General features: G+C 42.8%; 1 protein-coding gene across 2 annotated transcripts in view; it reads right to left on the reverse strand.

Annotated features, from left to right (window-relative positions):
• Positions 1-5,533: 5,533 nt before the first annotated feature.
• Positions 5,534-21,602, reverse strand: part of DNAJC10 (DnaJ heat shock protein family (Hsp40) member C10) — a 48,150-nt gene continuing 32,081 nt past the window's right edge. For both annotated transcript variants that reach the window (XM_040440082.1, XM_040440084.1), the window contains exons 12-23: positions 19,729-19,842; positions 17,849-17,963; positions 14,803-14,930; positions 13,756-13,872; positions 13,551-13,652; positions 12,633-12,788; positions 10,893-11,026; positions 10,759-10,812; positions 9,719-9,866; positions 8,280-8,402; positions 7,965-8,072; positions 5,534-6,692 (exon numbers count right to left, since the gene is read on the reverse strand). In XM_040440082.1, the coding sequence (XP_040296016.1) occupies positions 6,681-6,692; positions 7,965-8,072; positions 8,280-8,402; positions 9,719-9,866; positions 10,759-10,812; positions 10,893-11,026; positions 12,633-12,788; positions 13,551-13,652; positions 13,756-13,872; positions 14,803-14,930; positions 17,849-17,963; positions 19,729-19,842 (1,311 nt within the window). In that variant the 3' untranslated portion in view covers positions 5,534-6,680. The remainder of the gene's footprint in view (positions 6,693-7,964; positions 8,073-8,279; positions 8,403-9,718; positions 9,867-10,758; positions 10,813-10,892; positions 11,027-12,632; positions 12,789-13,550; positions 13,653-13,755; positions 13,873-14,802; positions 14,931-17,848; positions 17,964-19,728; positions 19,843-21,602) is intronic.

The raw sequence follows: 21,602 nt of genomic DNA on the forward strand, positions 1-21,602 counted from the left end.
ACCAGAAGCAAAGCACAAACCCCTTGGGAAAATATTAGGCACTTTCAAGTTTTCAGATGAGAATCTAGACCGGAAATATAAAAATGTAGCTGTGCATAAAGGTAGAACAGCATCCATTATGCTTTTCCACAGGAGAGAAAACGGCTCAATTTCCCAGTTAGAAACGATTATAGTGGCATAGTCTGCAGAACAGGTCAGAAAATGTAGAGATTACTTATTGAATAGGTTTCTGATGTCATACACATCATCTTTTAGGTTAGGTTCACCGGCATCTTTAGGGCATTTCCAAAATAAAATAAATGCAGTGGACAAAGTGTAGATGCAAGTGGCCAGGAAAGCAATCAATGAGTCTACTGCAAGATATTAAACCACGTGGTGAATAATAGCTGCAGTACTACCGGTGGTTTTAACAAGAAACCCATCCTTTGAACAGTCACCAGGAGATTCCCTGTTGTACTCTATGCAATGCTTCGTAGGGCTAACTCAGATGAATGTAATGATCTCTTTCACTTACCGATTTGTTGCTTCATTCTGGAGAAAAAGTACTTTTAATCCACATGCAAATAAGCGGTCAAGTGCACCAAGGGCGGGCCCAAGTCATTCTGTGCACCCTTACTCCTCTTGCTTCCCCTGCCAGCCCCCTCCCTCTCCTTGATGATTGGCAGGGCCAAGTAGCAGAGTCATCTCATCTGGTCACCTGCATAGACCTCTTATCTTGCTGACCCTCTCAATCAAAAAATACCTGTTTGAACTCATTGAATCTGGGTTCAATTCTGGGGTTATTGACAAAAAAGAAGATACATTTCTTATGAAACTTCTTATGACACTCCACCCATCCCTGTCACAATTTTATTTTTTACCCAAAATCCATAAATCCCTTGAGAAACCCCCAGGGAGACCCATTATATCAGGGATTGGATCCCTCACTTTGAATTTGTCAGCTTATGTTACACAACTTCTTTCTTACCTAAGAGATACAACCCATCTCATAAATGTTTTAGACTCTGTGAAATGGAGGGATGGTTTCATATGGGTCAGTTTAGAGGTGTCCTCTCTTTTCAGTAATATTAAACATGACTTAGGGCTCTTAGCAATAAGTAATTTTCTGAAAACAGACTCCACCGTGCCGGAATCCCAGAAATAATTTTATCCTGAAGGCTATTGAATTTATATATCACAATTATTTTTCTTAAATGAGGTTTTCTATATCCAAGAAGAGGGGACCACAATAGGGACTAAATTCGCCCCTTCTTATGTGAACCTGTTCATGGGACTTTGAGGACAGGATTCGGCCTACTCTCCCACCCAAACATCAGATTCTATCGCAGATACATTGATGATATCATTTTTATTTGGGATGGGAGTGTGGAAATACTTTTGTCCTTCATAGAAACACTAAATACCAACGATTGGGGGACTAACCTTTAGTCTTGAGTACAGCTTTACAGAAGCCATCTTTTTAGACATTCATCACTAGACACTAGAATCATTACAAAAACCCACTTCAAAAAAGTTGATGCCAACAGTTATTTAGACTATACCAGTTGCCATCACCAGAAGTGGAAAAAGAACATTCCCTTCAGTCAGATGAAGAGGGTCAGAAGGAATTGTTCCGATCATGCTATGAAACAGCAACTCGAGACCCTTAAACATCGCTTCAAAAGAAAAAGAAAAAGGGTACCCGAAAAAAGACTTCTAAAAGAATCCACTAAGAGAATTCTGAATGAAAGTCAAAAGGAAGCCTTGAAACAAAAACACATGGAGTCCAAAAAAGCCCAACAAAAAACCCATATAGACTCCCAGGTGAGCCTCATAGCTAGGTAGAATTTAAAACACATGGCCATTAGACAAATATTAACTAAACATTGGGGGGTACTCAAAAAGATCCAGTTCTTAAAAACTAACTACCATCGAAGAGCACAAACTCTAAAGAATGAAACCCTATACCCCTCCATTATGAAAAGACAACTCCATTAGGAAAGGGGCATATAGATGTAATATGAAAAGATGTAAATGTTGTGCTATCATTACCCATAATAAAAAAGAAATCACGAGCTTCTCCTCAAATGAAACATTCATTTTGAAACACGATATGGGTTGCGGGACCAGCAATATCATTTACCTCTTACAATGCCCATGTAATTTACAATACGTTGGCAGAACTACTCAAACCCTTCGGAAAACAATGATTGAACACCGTTGGAATATAAAACGGAAAGTCCTAACACAGTGTTTCCCGACATTTCTCTATTTGCCACGACAGCGACCCCTCTGTTCTTAAAGTCACCCCCCCTAGAGTGGATTCCGCAATCCTATCAATTATTATGTAGAAAGGAGATGTATTGGATTTATCGTCTCAATACTTTATCTCCCTTTGGAATCAATGAATCCTTGGAATATACAAACTATTAAATATTATGTGCTCAATTAGTATTTTACAAAAAGATTTTTCAAACTCTGTGTTTCGCCCAGTCCATCTTTTTACTGACGAGAGAAGTCATCGTGATTTTATTTGGTCTTATTTTACCTAGTTTTACCATACAAATTTATGTATACACTTATTTATACTAAGATTAATTATTCTATACCCATTATCTTCTTATATACTATATCTTATACTATCATTTGTATACCCATCATATTATACTGTATATTAATGGCGCATTATTTATTAATCCTTTGGTTTTATTTTTATTTCAACCCTGCATTAGGATATTATACACTATATTTGATATATATACTTTTTATATATTGCATACTATATATTTATTGTCCTGGATGAGATATATATAGATAGATATATATATATTTTTTTATTTTTTTTATTTATTAAGTATACATATAATAAAGACATTAGATAAATATAACATCGAGGACTAAAATTATATATATATACAATAAAAATAAATTTAGATAAAAAGGGGAGGTGCCAACATATGGCCACTGTATGATAGTGTCACAATAGACTGTTGGAGCGCATGAGCGATCGGGAAAATATTAAGTATACATATAATAAAGACATTAGATAAATATAACATCGAGGAATATATATATATATATATATATATATATATATATATATATATATATATATATATATATATATATATAAATATATAATCACCTACCCCATATGCTTACAGGCCCCAACAAAATATCATTATTGTACTATTATATTTTGGAACATTATAAGAATAAGTTGATATCGCCCCCCCCTCCTTTTTTTTGTTCCCCGTCCCAAAGATATAGACTCAGGAACGACAGACGATCGCACGCCTTTGCGTTTCACTTCTGCGTTCTATTTGAACCGGAAGTGATAGTGCGCGGGCCTATGCGTTCCACCAGAGCGAAAACCAGAAGTTGCCTCCTTACGATCTCGCCCGAGCCCTGATGGAATTATTATCCCCCTTCCCCGGCCCATACGTCTTTCTAACTATTAGGGGACTGGATTGGCATAAGGATAACTTGACAGGCGCGTTGCCTGTACAACACTTAACATATATACATCCGAGACAACGGGGATGCGTTTCACTGTGGAACACATAGCTTCTGAAACCGGAAGTGATGTAATCCTCTCCCGTGCACAAATCAGGCGGGAATACACACTACACATATATATATATATATATATATATATATATATATAAGACCCACATACAAGACATATCCATACACCTCAGATTTTATATGTATACTGATTGATCCTGAAAAAGGAGGTATGTGGTAACACCCCCGAAACACATTAAGCCTGGCTGTGATACAAATAAAATGAAATTGCCAGAAGTACCATCCGTGGCGACTGCGGTTCTTCCTAAGATTCCACAAGCGATCCAGGCGGGGAAGTTGAGCCTATGGGTGTCTTGAGTATATCCCATACACTACCTCCCCGGTGAAGTGAGTTTATGTATATATGTATATATATATATATATATATATATATATATATACATACACACACTTTTAATATCCCGATTTTTTCCTTGTACTAAAAGGCGACAATATTTTCCAATACTATATTTATACTTATGTCACTGCTCCTATTCTTGACAACGTTAACTAGGTGATTGGCGCCTTTTTCGTGGCTGTTCCTTTTAATTTCCTTGACCTCTCAATCAAGCGAGAAGGAGGAGCTAACAGAGGAAGCAGGAGGAGCAAGAGTGCACCGAGTGGCTCAGGCCAGCCCTCAGAGCACTTAACTCTTTTACAAACAGATTAAAAGTACTTTTTCTCCAGAATGAAGCATACAAGTGAAAGACATCATTATATTCAGCGGAGCTACTCCTACAAGGCATTGAGCCAGGCTGAACAGATCATTTCCTGGTGACACACTCCCTTAAAGAAGACAACACACACAAAAATCAAACCACATGACTGAAGGTGTACATGAGTTATGGGATCTGCTGGCTTGGTAACAGTAGTAAAGTTACTTTAATTCACAAATCAGACAACAACTACCACATTCACAAAGGGCGTTTGGGGATCAATCTTGGGATTCTCCAGGCTCCAAAGGAGACCAAGGCCAGTCCAGTACTTCTACTATAGCACTTTTATTTTTTCTTACATTTAGGAGTCCAGAATGTTGCAAGACTGAAAATAAATACTAAGACGAGACTGTATATTTTAGGAGTAGTCTTGTAATAGATTAATGGGGTCATTTAGCAAACTGGTGTAAAGTAGAACTGGCTTAGTTGCCCATAGCAACCAATCAGATTCCACCTTTCATTTTCCAAAGGAGCTGTCAAAAATGAAAGGAGGAATCTGATTGGTTGCTATGGGCAACTAACTCAGTTCTACTTTACACCAGTTTGATAAATGACCCCATGTGTTTTTTAGATCTGGGACTACAAGCTGCTTTTGTGCATCTAGAGCAGGGATGGCCAACCTGCGGCTCTCCAGCTTTTGAAAACTACAACTCCCAGCATGCCTAGACTGCTTACAGCTATCAGCCTACAGCAGGGCATGGTGGGAATTGTAGTTTTACAACAGCTGGAGAGCTGCATGTTGGCCAGCCCTGATCTAGAGGGTCCATCTTTTCAGCAATTTTTATATTGCTCCAATGCATTTAAAATAAGAATTGAAGCAACTGTAGTCTATGGTCTTAATTAAAAATATCAGGCGATCTATACAGCTCGTTGCAGACATATGGGACTCCATGGTTCCACTCTACAAACTATTATTTTTCCTCCATCTACCCCCCTTTATTTCTAACTTACAGACCGCAGCAGAAGAGGTAGAGAATGTGAATATACAATATGTCCAGGGATAGTTTGTAGTGTGCATACATGCAGACACCTACGTTTGCACAGGAGCTGTATACATAAAATGGTGGGGTATTTTTAAAGGGGTTGTCCTATGCCAAACACTTGTCCCCTATCTATGGGACTGTCATAGATAGCCAAGAGCTTGCAAGAGTGCTCGCCACTCCACTGTAACAGGCCCTCATTCTTGTGATAGGTGGAGGGCTCAGCGGTTGGCCCGCCGCCAATCAGGCACTTATCCCTTATCCTGTGGATAGGGGACAAGCGTCTGTCACGTGATAACCCCTTTAATTAATTTATTTTTTTTGCAACTTTGTAAAAGTAAAGAAACAAGGTAAAGGTTATTCCCATCGTGTACATCTACGGCAGATACACAGGATAGGCTGTAAATGCTTCATATGTGTAGGAGAACCAGGGTCAGAGCCTGTGACCCTCATTCGCCAATTCACAGACGCAGTGTTCCCCGTAAACTGCGGTGGAGACGTGGACGCTCTCATCTCTTTCTCCCATGGGCTACAATGGTAAGGGTCACGCGCAAGTCACCTCTCCATTGGAATCTATGAAGAGAGCTGCCATGTAATAAGGACACCCATTCTCCCAGAGGTAGGACACGCACTTATCACACATCTATGGTATATCCGGTGAAATACCATAAATGTATTTGATGGGAACACCCTTATGATTTAGTCGTCACCCTTTTCTATTTCTTGTACATGGAGGAAAGAATCTCTCGTGTTAACACAAACAGTAAAGCTCCCCATTAAGTTGAGAAACTGTCCTAAATTCCATTAAGGCAAAATTATAATTTCTAGTAAAACTTTTATTCTACTGATTTCAATCACCTACAGTAAAATGGATACAGCAAAGCCAGCCAAAATGACTTCAAATGGTATTCCCATTTTGGACATTTCTGCCATATCCACAGGCTGCAGCTCGCACAACTCACATAGAAATATAGAGAAAACCACACACACGTGGCCACCTCTCTATTCATTCTCCACGTGGATGTAGCAGCTGTCCTACCAGGTGGGTCCACAGAGCTGCATGTCCCAGAGAAGGGATCTCCATCAGACACTCCCCTGTATATGCTATAAATGACGAAGGAGAGCATACACAAGAGACGATTGGTGCTTGCAAATGTCATCGTTCTGATCACAAGTGTCATAGATTTTCTATTTCTCTTTTTTTAGGGCACTTTCAGAAAACTAAACCAATACAAGCCCTGAAATAAACGCCAGCAATAGGAGGTATCCACCTCCAAATTATTGTTGAATGAAAAGGCAACATCTTCTTAAGTGCAGGTGGCAGCTTCTTATCCTCATCAGGCATGGTCCTTCATAATGTCCACCGTACGAGTTTTAAGTAGCCCAAATCAGTACACACTGAAGATGAAATCAGTGAACGTCAATAATCCCCTCTGCATCACAATTCATCCTAGAAAGCACAAACATATTACACATGAGTAGAAACAAACCTTAATGTGGTTGTCCAGACGAACATGCATATGAAGGGAGAGGGAAGAAACCTCTGCCAGTGCCTTATCTCCAGAGAACGGAAATCCAATGTGCCCGATTCCTTAACTTCCCCGACATCTGCTGTCAGGGGAGACTTGGGAGGCCCCACACACTTTAGAAATCTTAACGTACATGGCAAGCTTAATTCTTCCCTGGTTTGACTAAAGGGGTTACCAAGACTTTATTATTGATGACCTATCCTGTGGATAGGTCATCAGTATCTGATCAGTGGGGGTCCGACACCTGGGACCCCTGCTATTCAGGTGTTTGAGAAGGCACTGGAGCTCGTTGTAGCGCCACAGCCCTTTTTCAGCTCACCAAGCACAGCGCCGTACATTGTATAGCGGCTGTGCTTGGTGTCGGGCTCGGATCCATTCACTTCTATGGGGCTGAGCTGCTCCTAGGCCATGTGAGCAATGAGCATGAAATCACATGGCCTAGGCTAAGCTGCGAGAAGGACGCTGCGCTACTGTGAGCGCTGGTGTCTTCTCAAACAGCTGATTGGCGGTGATCCCGGGTGTTGGATCCCCACCGATCAGACACTGATGACTAATGTTGAGCAAGAGCAAAGTGAGCTTCGGATGCTACATCCAAAGTCGCTTCGTTCAAAACTTCAGATTAATACTAAATATAAAAAAGTGTTTTGGCTCCGATTAGCTGAAAACTTTGTTGAATATCTTTGGTAGTTGATTTTTAAAGTGGAAGACCACTTTAAAACTTGGAACTGAACTTGGGTGTAGCATCCAAAAGCTCGCTTCGCTCAACACTACTGAAGACCTATCCAGAGGATAGGTCATCAGTAAAAAAAAGTCTAGTAAATATATGTTCTGAAGCCCGCCATACACATTCCATAACGGTTATCTGTCTCAATCCATCTTCCCACATACATACACGTTCGGCTTGGCTGTACATGTATGTGTATTCTTTGGGGAGAGCAGAGAAGGTTGCTGCCAGACACCTCTGGTGGTGGCTTATGTTAACAGGAGAACAAAAGGATGATTATTATTATTGCCCGCCCATCATCTGTTGGGTACTCGCCATATACACAGTGTGTCGACCAAACCCCTCTGTTCTCAATGTGTTTGCTCAACGAAAGACTAAATGTGCATAGCTAGCTTAAAACTACTATACTGTACAAGCCCATAGGGTTAGAACTGCTAAATTAGTGGTTGAACAATATCCATACATTTACCTTCCGAGATGGCTGATTTTGCTTTTGTAAGAATCCTAGTCTTGCCGTCACCATTTTCACTATTTCTTTGGCATCTCTTGTATCCACGTGTTCACCTAGCACATTTTTCTGCACAACAGATCAATCTCCAGATCAGTACATATCCTGGTAAAATTGCACATTTAGAACAGCTATGAAATGTTTTTAAAAAAATAGGAGCGGATTAAATTCTGGAAGAAGATAGGGCCAATAAAACTGGGCACCAGTCAAGCTCCACATGGCATAGCCGCCTCACTGTATACAACATGCAAGTGTAGAAAAAGATATCGCTAATACCTTTTTAGATCCCATGTGAGGGTAAAATTTCACAGTAGGGTATGCTCTAATGCCCGCTGACTGGCAAATTTGTCCATAAGCTTGGCAGTCCACTTTTCCAGCTTTCACTTTTCCTTTAAGAAGCTGGAAAACAATGCATAAAAGGCACAATATTTCAGAAGGGGTCAGATAGAGCAAGGCAATGGTTTTCTATCACATCACACAACACGTAGAAGGATGCTACTACATTCAGGCTAAAACCTGAAAAGGGCATTATGTCATGCAGCAATACAGGTTTGATATACACTATATACGATACCTATCTATATACAATACACACTTACATACATATACACAGGCAAGTGGTAGTGGATGCACAACAGAGTTATTAGCAAGAGGCACAAGCAGCCAGGAGAAGAGATCTTTGGGACCCCCTCACTAACGTGTGGTCTCTCTAAGGGTCTTCCTGTACAAGAGGCTGATATATTCCAATTTTGCAGTCTCTTAAACCAGTGGAGGTCCAACCTCCGGGAGCCGCACCATTGGAAAACAGAACTTCTGAGGCCCCTTCAGCTTTCCTTCTGCACAGTAGAGCTCTCAGATACCCTCTGTGCAATTAAATGCACCAGCGCCCCAATCACGTGGGTTGTAGTTACCTAACTTACCTACTAAATCGCTTTATTCTTAGGGTATGGCCACACCGTCGAGTTTCTTGTTGCAGTTTTAGAAGCCAAAACCAGGAGTGAATTAAAAAAAAAAATGGATAAGTTGTATCTCTCCTTTATAAGGCTACTTTCACACCTGCGTTAGGTGTGGATCCGTCTGGTATCTGCACAGACGGATCCACACCTATAAATGCAAACGCCAGTATCCGTTCAGAACAGATCAGTCTGCATTATTCTGTCCAAAAAAAAAATCTAAGTCTGAGTGTAAATCAAACGGATCCGTCCTGACTTACATTGAAAGTCAATGGGGGACGGATCCGTTTACAATTGCACCATATTGTGTCAATGTAAACGGATCCGTCCCCCTTGACTTGCATTGTAAGTCAGGACGGATCCGCTTGGCTCCGCATCGCCAGGAGGACACCAAAACGCTGCAAGCTGTGTTTTGGTGTCCGCCTCCAGAGCGGAATGGAAGCTGAACGGAGCCAAACTGATGCATTCTGAACGGATCCTTATCCATTCAGAATGCATTGGGTCTAAACTGATCCGTTTGGGGCTGCTTGTGAGAGCCTTGAAACGGATCTCACAGGTGGACCCAGAAATGGCAGTGTGAAAGTAGCCTAATTTCTCTACTTCTGATTTTTGTCTTTCAAAACTGGATCAGGAAACCAGACGGTGTGCCCGTCCCCCTAGGATGTCAGGACCCCTGAGATCAGTAAACTGAAACCATTAGCGACTGGTTATTCCATTCCAATATAAATCACTCAGCAAGACACAAAGTTGCCAAATACTTACCCTGGCCACAAACTCAAATTCAGGAGCAAAACTCTTACATGGGCCACACCACGGGGCGTAGAAATCCAAAAGCCAGTGATCTTTGCTCTCTAAAACTTTCTCGTTGAAACTTTCAGGCGTGAGCTCAGTGGCAATCTTGGGCAAGTATCTGTTTAGATGGAAAGAAAAGCAAACATGCCATTCAGGAAAATCTCTTCTATAAAACGCGGGCCTCACTGTCCTACAGAAACAGCAGCCAATTAGAACTGAGATTTCCATTTTCCAGACCATTTTTAAGGGGGTGTCTGGTTTAATAAACCACATTTTCAGACACTTAAGAAATTATCCAGGAAATGATAATGATGACCTATCCTCATAGAACTACCAAAGAAAAAAAAAGGTTAACGACAGAATCACTTCTTACATTCTTTTCTGATGTTTTTAGGATACTGAAGATGAAATGACATATGTGTAATCATATGAACAAACTTAAAGTTTAACATGCTATCCTACATAATGGGACCATAATATAGCCACAGGTCAATACTACTAGTACCTAAAACTAATAAAAATGTTGCAGTATTTTGCTACTAAAAGCACTGAAAGAATACCCCGGACACATACGACATGGTGACTGACAGGTGGCTATATAGCAATATGGAACTGTAACTAAAATATGATGTCCTTACATAGGAACAGCATATTATAGTAAAAGACCTAAATTAGGGGACATTTACAACACCGGAACTATTTTTACGGTGCGCAAAACATGGATACTGGCCATGTGCATGCTTTGTCACAGTGCAGACCCAATGACTTCAATGGATCCACATGTTCCTTCTGTGTGAATCCGTATCCATGCGGCTGCTCAGCAAAAAGACATGTCCTATACTTTGTCTCAATATAAGGACCACTGACCCATTGAAGCCAATGGGTATCCCCCGTGATGCGGCATGTACATGGCCAGTATCAGTGTTTTGCGGATCCGTGTTTTGTGAATGCACCCTTAATTTGCTTCTTTCTTTTGTTGGAAAATTACATACAAATAAATAACTACTCACGAAAGCCCCCAGCTTTTGAGTGAATAGGAATCTCTCTGCCAGCCGTTATAAGTTCTGAAAGAAAAGGAAGTAAAGACGCGATTACATGCGGCAGTTCCGCTCTTGCATGGAAAGAACACGACGGTGCTACTCACTGGTAATAATTAGGATTGTCCCGGTTTGCTGGGTAAAGCCTGATTTCTGGATAAGCTTGGACATATTCTTTACTGCAAAGTGAGCCGTATTTCTGACAGTCAACGCTTCCAACATTGATCAATCCGCTTACATGCTGAAATAAAGAAAATCCCATTGCAGTAAAATGGTAAGAGATATATAAGACTCCGTCACTAGGACGCAAGTATAATTATTCTCAGTTGTAATGTGAACCGTATGGGGGTCATTTATTAAGACCAGGGTTTTAGACGCCGGTCTTAACCCCGTGTGCTGGATCCGAAGTTATGAAGAGGCGCCTGCCTTTACACAACATCGGTGCATCCACCGCTGGTCTAAATCTACGCCAGCTTCCTTGCTGCCTTTAATTTAGACAATTTTCTACGCCTTCCCCGCCACGCCAGACCTGGCGTGAGCGGGGAATAGGCGCAGAAATAGGCGAATTTCTGTTAGTAAATTTTCCCCTATTTTTTTATTCAGATATGTTTTGGGTCCAATAGGTCTTTAGACCAGGAACTTCAAAGAATCAGGCAACAAATATGCGCAAAGCTCTGTTCACATCACGTAAAAGAGCCTTCTGTCAAATGTACACAGTCAAGAATACTGCCTTAAAGAGGACCTTTCATCGGTCCAAACATTGTGAATTAAGTATCATGACATATACAGCGGCGCCCGGGGATCTCACTGCACTTACAATTATCCCTGGGCGCCGCTCCGTTCTCCCGTTATGTCCTCCGGTATGTTCGGTTTGTTCTCCCAGGCTGTGAGCTGTGCGCTGCGATTGGCCAGCGCTACAGCCTAGGAGAAGGAGACGCCCACAGGACAAGGGCAGACTCCGCCTACTATAACCAAGTCCCCGAACATACCGGAGGACATAACGGGAGAACGGAGCGGCGCCCAGGTATAATAGTAAGTGCAGTGAGATCCCTGGGCGCCGCTGTATGTCCTGATACTTAGTTCACAATGTTTGGACCGATGAAAGGTCCTCTTTAAGTATACCCCTCTATATAGGGATCCAGTAGCCCATAGTCTACCATGGAAACACATAGGATCTCAATATCCGATCAGTTGGGGTCTGACTCTCTGCACTTAGTGATCATCTGTTTAAAGAAGCTCCGGCACCTACTAAGTAAGGTACTTCCGGGTCTTCCCATTGTGAATGAGATGAGAATCAAGTAGAACTATTACGGACTGCTGCCACGAAGTAGACAGCATGCAGGTAGAAGGCCCCATGAAAACAATGCAGGCTCCAGCGCTCCCACAAGCATTGCTGCAGCCTTCAAACAGCTGATTGCGAAAGGAGTTAGACCGCCGATCTTTTATAGGCCATCAATATCCTAATACTGGAAAACTCCTTTAATAGGATATGAACAAAGCTTAAAAATCCTGCTATTTGCATCTAACATTTTAGGTTGCTTCCAGTTGACGTCTATGAGAGGTCTTATTGCTTGGCCTCTATCTTCTCCTGGAGTGAACCAACTGGCTCCTAAAATCTGAAATGACATGGACATCACTGATTTACTCTAAAGACAGCACACCATAAACTGCTGTCCCATATCCTCCCTGTCGTTGCCACCACACATACGTATTCGTCTTTTAACCCACAAAAATGACCAATAACCCATCCTGAACAAACCCAAAAAGTGCGAATCACATTATCAACTTTCTTAGAACATGGATTAGGTACTAGGACCGCAACGCTTAAATAAGACTGTAGGGTATACCCGTGCCATGCGTTTCCACTCGGGCATTAGGGCTTGACATGGTCCACACCAAGGCGCGTAATAATCCACCATCCAGATTTCATCACGACTCCGTCCCTTTACCAGTTCCTTCAAAGTTTCAGGTGTGAGAGTGACAACGGAAGGATTGCGAAGATCCTGCACGTTAAGAGAAGGATGTCAAAATCTGAAGTTTAAAGGGGTTTTTCCAGGACTTCAATGCTAATATACTATCCTCAGGACAGGACATGTCATCGATATCAGATCAGAGGGGGTCCGACACCCAGTACTCCTGTCGATCAGCTGATTCGGGCAGTCATCCAGATGAGAAACTGTACAGTAAACGGAAAGCTCCTTCCACGGTGTAGTTTCTGGTGCCGCTAAAAACTGCAGCTCAGATCTCATCCACCTGAACAGGAGCCGAGCTGCAGCACCCTGGCCGCTGCCACTACACAGTGCGCGGAGCTATCTGCTTCCATTTCCATCCAATGTATGGTTTCTGGCACCGGTGGCTGCCCAAAACAGCTGATCAGTGGGGATGCTGGTGTTGGACCCCCACCGATCTGATAATGATAACCTATCTGGAAGACAGTTCATCAATATCCAAGTCCTGGAAACTAACTTTGACAAAAGTAGAAGACAGCATCCCAAATTTTTGCAGAGGACGAAGCCAATAGGGTATAATATAATGTAAAGAATATTATTGCAGTGAATGTAATTAGTAAAAGATAAACTTCCAATAGCAGCTGCAATAGGCTGATCATTATTCATAACTATCTCTTCACAATAAAACGCAATAGGGCATAAGACAAACGCAGAGGAGGTTTTCTCGTCTCTGAAAGTGGACAGACCTTTAAAGGACTATTATCTGCAGCATTACATGAGGAGCACTAAGGGATGCGACTATAAAACATACCGTACCTCAATGAACTCCAGGATTTGCTCTGCACTGTGATGTCCCTCGTACTCGTGAATATTAGACTGATTGAATACTACGGTTGTTGGGTAGGCTCTTATGTTATGCTGTAAGGGAAAGAAACAACATTCATCGGATGTGGACACGAATAGTTCAGGACAATATTCATACTGCACGATACAGTGCCGCTGCACTTAATAATTCACTTACCATATTGCAGAGACCTTCATGAACTGTGCAATCCAGAGTGCCGAACCGCACATGCCCAAATACCCGCTTTGATGCTTTTCTCAATTCTGGCAGCAAGGCTCTACACGGAGGGCACCACTAAACATTAAAGAAGTTAACAAAAATTACATATATAGGGTCAGGACACAGTTTTATGGTTTCCTTGAGAGCACATTTGGTTTTTAGGAAACACTTGCATCCCCCATGAAAGGACAATGCTGGAGCACCTTTTCTTAGAACTCTGTGTTGTGCAATTTCTACGTTAGTCCTCCTGGAAACGGATCAATAAATTCACAACGGGGTGTTAGCGCCCCCCTCGTCAATTGGGCAGCAAGGTGGTCTCACAGCGCTGGGGTCCTGGGTACGAAGGTGACAAAGGACAACATCTGCAAGAAGTTTGCATGTTTTCCCCATCGTTGTGTGGTTTACTCACACACTCCTCCCCCAAAAACACACGGAACCCCAGTGGGGACAAGGACTTATTCAAGTCTCCGTACAAGGCTGTAAAATATGTGAGCGCTATATAAAAGAGTACAATAAATATCTCTACACGGAAACACTTTACCAGTGCTGAGAGTGTCAGATGGTTAGCGACATGCCCCACTAATAAAGGGGGATATAAAACCCAATTGTCAGTTTATTCAAACATTTCCAGGAGGAATAACAGACGAACAACAAGATGCAGAAACAAATATTTCTTGAAGCAGACTGGTCAGGATCCCTCACAGGTGAGGTGGCTTTGGTTTCACTGACAAATGAGTAGCTTTTCCTTGACCAAATCCAAACGCCAGGAGTTTATTATTTTTTTGTACTGGATAGTACTGTATAGAACAGTTTAGTCTACTGCGCTAGTTCAGACGGCTGTCCAGATGGAGGCCAAAAGGACACCGTTTACGGCCTCCATTAGGCTAAAATATCCCCATTCCTGGTGGTCATGCTAAACATGATGAGAACATAGCCTAACCTGCCGTATGGAACAGAAGCTCCAGCACCACGGGAAACACAGCGCGAAAAATATTGTCTACTCACAGGAGCAAAGAAGTCCACCAGCCACGGCTCTCTCTCGTTTCCAGGGAAATTCTTAGGACCCAGTGATATCACGTGAGAGTTGACGCTGTCTTTTGCAAAAGTCACCATCTCGTAAACATCTGTTTTTCCTTTAAATAAAAGAAAAATATATAAAAATGCTTGAAAAGAATTGCACAAGTCTCTACTATTCTAGTGACCCAGACTTAGTAGAGGACTCTATGGTGGTCTATGTCCAATTCAGTAGAACTAAGGGAGATCTGGGAACTGCAAATGCTATGCCGATGCTAAAATGAGCCCATCGAATAGGGAACAGGTCACGATTAAATAGATGGCAGAGTGCTGGGGGACCTTGCCCTTATTAAAAGTGTAAAATATTGCGTTTTTGCAAAAAAAAAAAAAAAAAAAAGAAAACAGCTGCGAACAGCATACCTGAAATCACAAGCAGAACTGACGAGTGGAAAAAAACCACGCATGTACAGACCCATTGAAATGAATGGGTCAGGATTCAGTGCTGGTGCGATGCGTTCATGTCACGCATTGCACCCGCGCGGAAAACTTGCTTGTGTGAAAGAGACCTTAGAGTCAGAGAATCATTGCTCTAATCACACTTATTCCTCCATGATTGATATCCCCTTGCCATTTGATGTCAGCGAGCGCAGTTCTGTTCCCTTCAATGCACTGATGAAGCGGAGACGTGTGCACCTTGGGTCACTGTGCATGCCTGGGGTGCACTAGAAAAGGGAGCAGAAACGCTGTGCAGTGGGATGTGAGAGCAGACAATGACTCTGACACGGCAAGGCTTCTGACTCCAGGTATGCGATGCCCACACAGCACGTGCCGATATTAAAATGCTTTATCTGAAAAAAGGAAAACCTGATGATTCTTAGGCTACTTTCACATTAGCGTTTTTTTGCGGATCCGTCATGGATCTGCAAAAAAAGATTCCATTACCATAATACAACCGCCTGCATCCGTCATGAACGGATCCGGTTGTATTATGTCTTCTATAGCCAAGACGGATCCGTCATGGACACGCAATGTAAGTCAACGGGGACGGATCCATTTTCTCTGACACAATAGAAAACAGCAGCGCTATTCTGTCTGCGATGGGAGGGCAACCAAACGGAACGGAATGCATTTTGGGGCATTCGGCTTCGTTCAGTTTTGTCCCCATTGACAATAAATGGAGACAAAATTGAAGCGTTTTCTTCCGCTATCGAGATCCTATGACGGACCTCAATAGCGGAATTGAAAATGCTAATGTGAAAGTAGCCTAACTAGTGCACAGTTGCAATACTGTGGGATAGTCCTACATGCTCTGGCTTTACTAGACATAATGCTACAATGCTGGCACTAGATGATGGGGCACATTTACTAATCCGTCTAATTTTTAGACAATATAAACAGACTAGAAAGTGTAAAAACGCAGCAGATTTGCCTTCTATCTTTCACCTTAAAAATAAAATAAAAGTTGAAGACAAAATAAAAAGCTACGCCCGCTGGAACACAGAGGGGGAAAAAAATGTCACTAAGGGGTTCAAACGCACTTGTGTCCCCTGAGTTGTGCACGCCCACTAGATTTACGTCAGACATACCGTATAAGTGGGGGGAAAGTGACAGTATGCTTATAAAGCGAATACTAATGAGCACTCAATTAGTATGCAGGAGGTTCAGGAGTGGCGAGTGCAGTGCTGGTCGGCTTTTGGGCGCCACGCTGCATTGGGCCCCCGACAGCATATAGCATTTGGACGCAGTGCACATAGATATGCATTATGACCTCAAACTCTGCGACGTCAGGTTGCAGTGCAGCATGGCGCCAGCAGAAGACCAAGGAGCTGTCTTGATCTGAGGTCTGATGAGGTTTGGGGGTCTGATCTGATGTCTGATAAAAATTGGGAGGTGTGATCTGAGGGCTGATGCCAAGTATTTTTTATTTTTTTTCTCCTCTAAAACCTAGGTGAGTCTTATGATCAGGTGTGTCTTATAACGTGAACAATACTGTCAATTCAAAATCTACCATAAAAAGTGACAATTTCAGGAATGCTTTTCCAATTTTAATCTGACTGTTAGGGGGGGGGTTAAATGGCTTTGGACCATCCACCATAGCTAAAATTACTTTAACACTTTTGCATTGCCGTTATATTCCCCGTGTAGGAATATTCTATTGAATGGGGCCTGGAGTATCGCCAGTCTGTGATAAGAGGAAAAGCAACCAATCCGATTCTAACCCTGTACAACAACATCTTTAAAAGGTGTTGTCCAAAGTAATCAAAAAGGGGACAAAAACTGGAGGATGTTACGAGGAATACCAGGAAAACCAGACTGCGAGCAGCATAAAGTGGTGACAGAGACGCTGATTAAAACGCGGGGTCACTTACTCGAATTGACCTAATCATTTTCCCTTCAGCGCGAGTCGAGCACTGGAATCCTCGCAATATACTGCCACGTGTGAGCTCCAGCCTCCTCCCTGCAGATATGTACAAAGGATTCACGGCACTCAGGAATAGGATGCAACTTAGTATAGGATTTTTATTCCATCCAAAATATCTGTATTAATGCGGCCAACGTTTCGGTCCGTCCCGGACCTTGGTCACGGCCATCACACCACACATCTCTACTTGCCTGGCCGTGACCAAGGTCCGGGACGGACCGAAACGTTGGCCGCATTAATACATATATTTTGGATGGAATAAAAATCCTATACTGAGTTGCATCATATTCCTGAGCGCCGTGAATCCTTGGTGTATAATTGCGGGACATTTTACCCCATCATTGAGCACCAGGTCTTTAATAAGAGTGGCGTGCCAGCCAACCATATAATCTCCTCCCCGCAGAAGGTTAACTGTGGAAGTTTTCAATTTAAAACAATAACTTAGGGGGCTTTCTGAACAAACGGATAATCCTGTAACACCATTATCAAGAATTCGCTGATCTTCAGGGGATCATACATTTTCGCACACTACTGACGGCACTTACTATTCTAAAGAGAACTCATATTATTAACCCCTAACAATAACTCAATTGGATCTCTTCTCCACTCACTCACCATGATGGATTTCAAAGTGGTTGATGCCCTTCCCCTTAAATGCCGCCACACAAGGCTTATGAATGTATAGGGAGCTGCAGGTAGAAGGATGGGACTGGCAGTCAAAACGTCCAACCTTACAAGAGACACAAAAGAGCGTTAATACAGATCATAACAGGTGGAAATCCCAATCTATGGGTAATACGTAAAAATGAATCCTCTTCTCCAGTCAACTGCTTGGCTTAAAGGGGTGGTCCAGGATGTTTTTTTCTTTTTTCAATCTCCCCACCCGCGAGATCTATACGGCTCCCCACCATTTCGTTCCATCTACTGCGCTGTCGCTGGACTTCTAGTCCTCACCTGTCAAAATCTGCACTGACAGAGTCATGTGTTCAACTGCAGCCAATGACTGGCCTCAGTAGTAACATGTCCCTGGAGAGGCTAGTGATTGGCTACAGAGGCACACATGACCCAGTCCATGTGGTAGCTGACAGGTGGGGAATGGAAGTCTGGTGAAGACAGACCAGGAGCCACAGAGCGGCAGGGGGCAGATCTCTTCACAGGTCCCGTTGGGTGAAAGAAGGGGGAAGGGAATATAAAAAAAAAAAAAATATCAAAGACAACCACTTTAAGTCGTTTGGTTTATATATTGCATTGTTGGTTCATTTAAAGATCTATGATCAGTGGCTGCAGCTTTAGGCTCCATTCACACGTCCGCAAAATGTGTCCGCATCCTTGCCGCAATTTTGCGGAAAGGGTGCGGACCCATTCATTCTCTATGGGGACGGAATGTGCTGTCCGCATCCACATTTGCGGATCCGCACTTCCGCATCCGTGCTTCCGTTTCCGCCAAAAAATTGCGGACAAGAACAGGCATATTCTATTATGTCGGCAATGTGCGGTCCGCAAAATGAGGAACACACATTGCCGCTTTCCGTGTTTTGCGGATCCGTGTCTCCGTGTATCCGCAAAACACATTGCGGACGTGTGAATGGAGCCTTAGTTAATGACCAGATGGTTCTCTAATTTTTAAGGGGGTTCCCGACTTTCCCCTTGATGACAGATTTTGAGGGAAAGAAGAAGTGGGCTATTGAATTTCAACATACCGATTCCCTTTTACTCTCAGGGGAGAGAAGCTACCGCCAGAACCCATACATACATGTGTATTGGGCGAGTTGTCAGGAGGAACAGCTGACTACCAAATGATTATTTGACCGAAGCCGATCTCAAATGTAAGGCCAGCTTTACTCTCAGGGCTCATGCACACAGCAAATTGCGGATCAGCAAAACACGGACACTGACAGTGTGCGTTCCACATTTTGCGGACACGGAACGTCCAGCCCTCTGTAGAACTGTCCTATCCTTGTCCAAAACAGACAAGAACAGGACATGTTCTATTTTTTGCAGGGCTGCGGAATGGACATATGGATGTGCACAGCACACGGTGTGCTATCCGCATCTTTTTGCAGCCCCACTGAAGTGAATCGGTCCACATCCGATCCGCAGAAAAATGCAGATCAGATGCGGACAAAATCCACGGCAGTGTGCATGAGGCCTTATGGCCAACTCTCGTCTCATCAGGGGCTCAGCATGCTGCTCTATTCCACCTCCATGCTTTACACTGCTTCTGCTCCCCACCAGGAAGTGCATGGGCAGCTATTTGCAACTACAGCAAAAATGATCATCAATTATAATTTACCAAAACAAGAAAAAGAAAAAAAAAAGACAAATTATTAAAGCCGCACATATTCCAGACCTTGTGAGCCTTGATACAAGGGGTTCTGAAGTTCTACGTCTCTGACCATACTTACATCAGACGAGCGGAGAAAAGACTGACTAATGAAGGCATTAAGCCATCACAGGATTTGAAGTCATGGTCACTTATGTACGAGATAACTTACCTGAATATGATCACCATGCAGTAAAACATTGAGCTTTTTGAATTCTGGGAGGTAAAACTCTCGATCGTATCCATAAGTGAAGAATATAAGCCATCGATGAAATGTTAATCTGTCCTTCAAAAATAAATTAAAATAAAGAAAAAAAAATTAATATCAGTCTTTTGTCGCTCAATATAAAAAATTATATTCTGAGGAATGATTTTTTCTGAATTTAAACCTAAAACATGGATAATATTTGTCATGGTCAACCTTGTCTAAATCTTTATTAAACGGATGAATGTGTAATACAGAGAAAGTGAGTTGCATGTGCGGTGTGTCCAGGTATCTGCTATTTCTAAAGCAGGAAGAATCCATTAGATCTCCTGTATACAGGGATGAAAATATTACAATATGCTTGATCCTGATTTTCGATTGGGTTCAGGTCTGAAGACTGGCTAGGGCCACTCCAGGACCTTGAAATGCTTCTTACAGAGCCACTCCTTAGTTGCCCTGGCTGTGTGTTTTGGGTCATTGTCATGCTGGACGACCCAGCCACGACCCATCTTCAATGCTCTTACTGAGGGAAGGAGGTTGTTGGCCAAAATCTTGCCATCCATCCGCCCTTTAATACGGTGCAGTCGCCCTGTCCCCTTTGCAGAAAAGCACCCCCCAAAGTATCTTTCCACCCCCATGCTTCATGGTTGGGACGGTGTTCTTGGGGTTGTACTCATCCTTCTTCCTCCAAACACGGCGAGTGGAGTTGATAGCAAAAAGTTCTACTTTGGTTTCATCTGACCACATGACCTTCTCCCATGCCTCCTATGGATTATCCAGATGGTCATTGGCAAACTTCAAACTGGCCTGGACATGTGCTGGCGTGAGCAGGGGGACCTTGTGTGCCCTGCAGGATTTTAATCCATGATGGCTAGGTGTGCTATTAACGGTAATCTTTGAGACTGTGGTCCCAGCTCTATTCAGGTCCTCCCATGTAGTTCTGGGCTGATTCCTGACCTGTCGTCTTGTGTTTCTTCCATTTTCTAATAATTGCGCCAACAGATGTTGCCTTCTTACCAAGCTGCTTGCCTATTGTCCTGCAGCCCATCCCAGCCTTATGCAGGTCTACAATTTTGTCCCTGGTGTCCTTAGGCTGGGTTCACACGGGCGTTGCGGGAAAATGTGCGGGTGCGTTGCGGGAACACCCGCGATTTTTCAGCGCGAGTGCAAAACATTGTAATGCGTTTTGCACTCGCTTGAGAAAAATCGCGCATGTTTGGTACCCAAACCCGAACTTCTTCACAGAAGTTCGGGCTTGGGATCGGTGTTCTGTAGATTGTATTATTTCCCCTTATAACATGGCTATAAAGGGAAAATAATAGCAGTCTGAATACAGAATGCATAGTATACTAGCGCTGGAGGGGTTAAAAAAATAATAATAATTTAACTCCCCTTAGTCCACTTGATCGCGGCCCGGCATCTCCTTCTGTCTCCTTTGCTGAACAGGACCTGTGGTGAGCATTAATTACAGGTAAAGGACCTTTGGTGACATCACTCCGGTCATCACATGATCCATCACCATGGTAAAAGATCATGTGATGGATCATGTGATGACCAGAGTGACGTCACCAAAGGACCTTTACCTGTAATTAATGCTCACCACAGGTCCTGTTCAGCAAAGGAGACAGAAGGAGATGCCGGGCTACGCGATCAAGTGGACTAAGGTGAGTTAATTTTTATTTATTTTTTTTAACCCCTCCAGCGCTAGTTTACTATGCATTCTGTATTCAGAATGCTATTATTTTCCCTTATAACCATGTTATAAGGGAAAATAATAATGATCGGGTCTCCATCCCGATCGTCTCCTAGCAACCGTGCGATAAATCGCACCGCATCCGCAC

The sequence above is a fragment of the Bufo bufo genome, chromosome 7 (genome assembly GCF_905171765.1).
Source record: "Bufo bufo chromosome 7, aBufBuf1.1, whole genome shotgun sequence".
Classification (NCBI taxonomy): Eukaryota; Metazoa; Chordata; class Amphibia; order Anura; family Bufonidae; genus Bufo; species Bufo bufo.